General features: G+C 32.5%; 1 protein-coding gene across 1 annotated transcript; it reads right to left on the bottom strand.

The window, feature by feature from the left end:
* Positions 1 to 279: 279 nt before the first annotated feature.
* LOC117131944 (paired amphipathic helix protein Sin3-like 6) lies at positions 280 to 1,255 on the bottom strand. Its single transcript, XM_033285182.1, has 4 exons — positions 1,128 to 1,255; positions 830 to 1,013; positions 541 to 636; positions 280 to 360 (listed from the first exon to the last, which is right to left on the bottom strand). The coding sequence occupies exons 1-4, from the start codon at positions 1,253 to 1,255 to the stop codon at positions 280 to 282; spliced, it is 489 nt and encodes a 162-aa protein (XP_033141073.1).

The following is a 1,255-nucleotide window of genomic DNA, read 5'->3' as shown; positions in this document are numbered from 1 at the left end:
GTTAAAGTAGAAATAATAGCACTTGTAAGTTAGATACATGATCATATTAAAACTCGACCAGATAAAAGAATTGTCCAAATAAAATACATATGAAAAAAATTACTGAAACACTAGATAAGGATTAAAATTTTCTTTTATAAGTTCATCCATATATATTGTCCATAATATGAAACTCAAACGATGAAAAGTAGCTGAAATGAGTGTCTGTTTTGTATGAAAAATAACTGAAATGAATGATAAGTTTTGTCATCAACAACAACATATTATTCAACTGCAATCTCAATCTTCTCTATAGCGAGCAGGGAGAAAAGCTGCAAAATCCACACGCAAATCCTGGTGGTCTCGGAGGACATACAACACCTGCAAATAGGTAATCATTTCCTTAACAAAATAAAGGTAAAATCATCAAACCCAATACATGAACACTAAAGAAGAAACAAGTATTAATATTATACATGTATTAATAGTTTTTTTTTATGATAGTGCTGAAACACGCGCGCGCACACACACACACACACATATATATATATATATATATACCTCATGATGGACCTCAGTAAGACTCTTCTTATTTTCTCTGAACATTCGAAATATCTCTAACAAGGATTTGTATGCATGCTCGTCTTGCAACCTTTCCTGCGAATAACCGATATATTTAACGGGAGATGGTAAAACAGAAAAGATGAATATAATTTATTACTAGGGCTAGAATACAAACTGTGTTATATTTCTTTTTAGATTTCAATATTTATAGCACAAAATAAACTGAAAGTCAAGTCGTTAGTCAAATTTTATATCCCTATTTACTACCATGGCCGAGTGTTCGTACCTTGACTTTGTTGATAAATTCAGCAGCATCCCGAAACTCAGGCTTCCTTCGTTGAGTTTGATCCTTCGGGAATGTTATCTTATAGCCCGGCGGCAAGAACTTATTGAAACCCAAAAGCAGGTCTTTGTGTTCCTTAAAGAGTTGACTCACCTTTGATATGACATCATTGTAAGTAGAACGAAGTCTGCAATTAAAACACAATTAAAATTTTCAACTTCTCATAAGTCATAAGACTATAATGCGGACAGAAATTGAACAAATAAAAGAGGAAAATTAATGTTTAACATATAGAAAATACCTTGCAAGTCTCAAGTCCTTCAAGAGCTTGGTAATTTTATCATATATTTCACGATTATCAGGAAACCTATTCAGCACAATTTGGAGGTACTCACGTATATCCCTTGTAGATTGTCTCTTTATGATCAT

This window comes from Brassica rapa, chromosome A02, assembly GCF_000309985.2.
Source record: "Brassica rapa cultivar Chiifu-401-42 chromosome A02, CAAS_Brap_v3.01, whole genome shotgun sequence".
NCBI classification, from domain to species: domain Eukaryota; kingdom Viridiplantae; phylum Streptophyta; class Magnoliopsida; order Brassicales; family Brassicaceae; genus Brassica; species Brassica rapa.
Note: the sequence above shows the minus strand (reverse complement) of the source record. Positions and strands in the feature narration are given on the sequence as shown.

Excerpts from the sequence above, each read along its gene's own strand:
- LOC117131944 (XM_033285182.1), bottom strand. The coding sequence starts at position 1,255 with ATGATCATAAAGAGACAATCTACAAGGGATATACGTGAGTACCTCCAA. Across the intron at positions 637-829 it reads AATTTATCAACAAAGTCAAG|GAAAGGTTGCAAGACGAGCA; the intron begins GTACGAACACTC and ends GGTTATTCGCAG. Across the intron at positions 361-540 it reads TTACTGAGGTCCATCATGAG|GTGTTGTATGTCCTCCGAGA; the intron begins GTATATATATAT and ends ACCTATTTGCAG.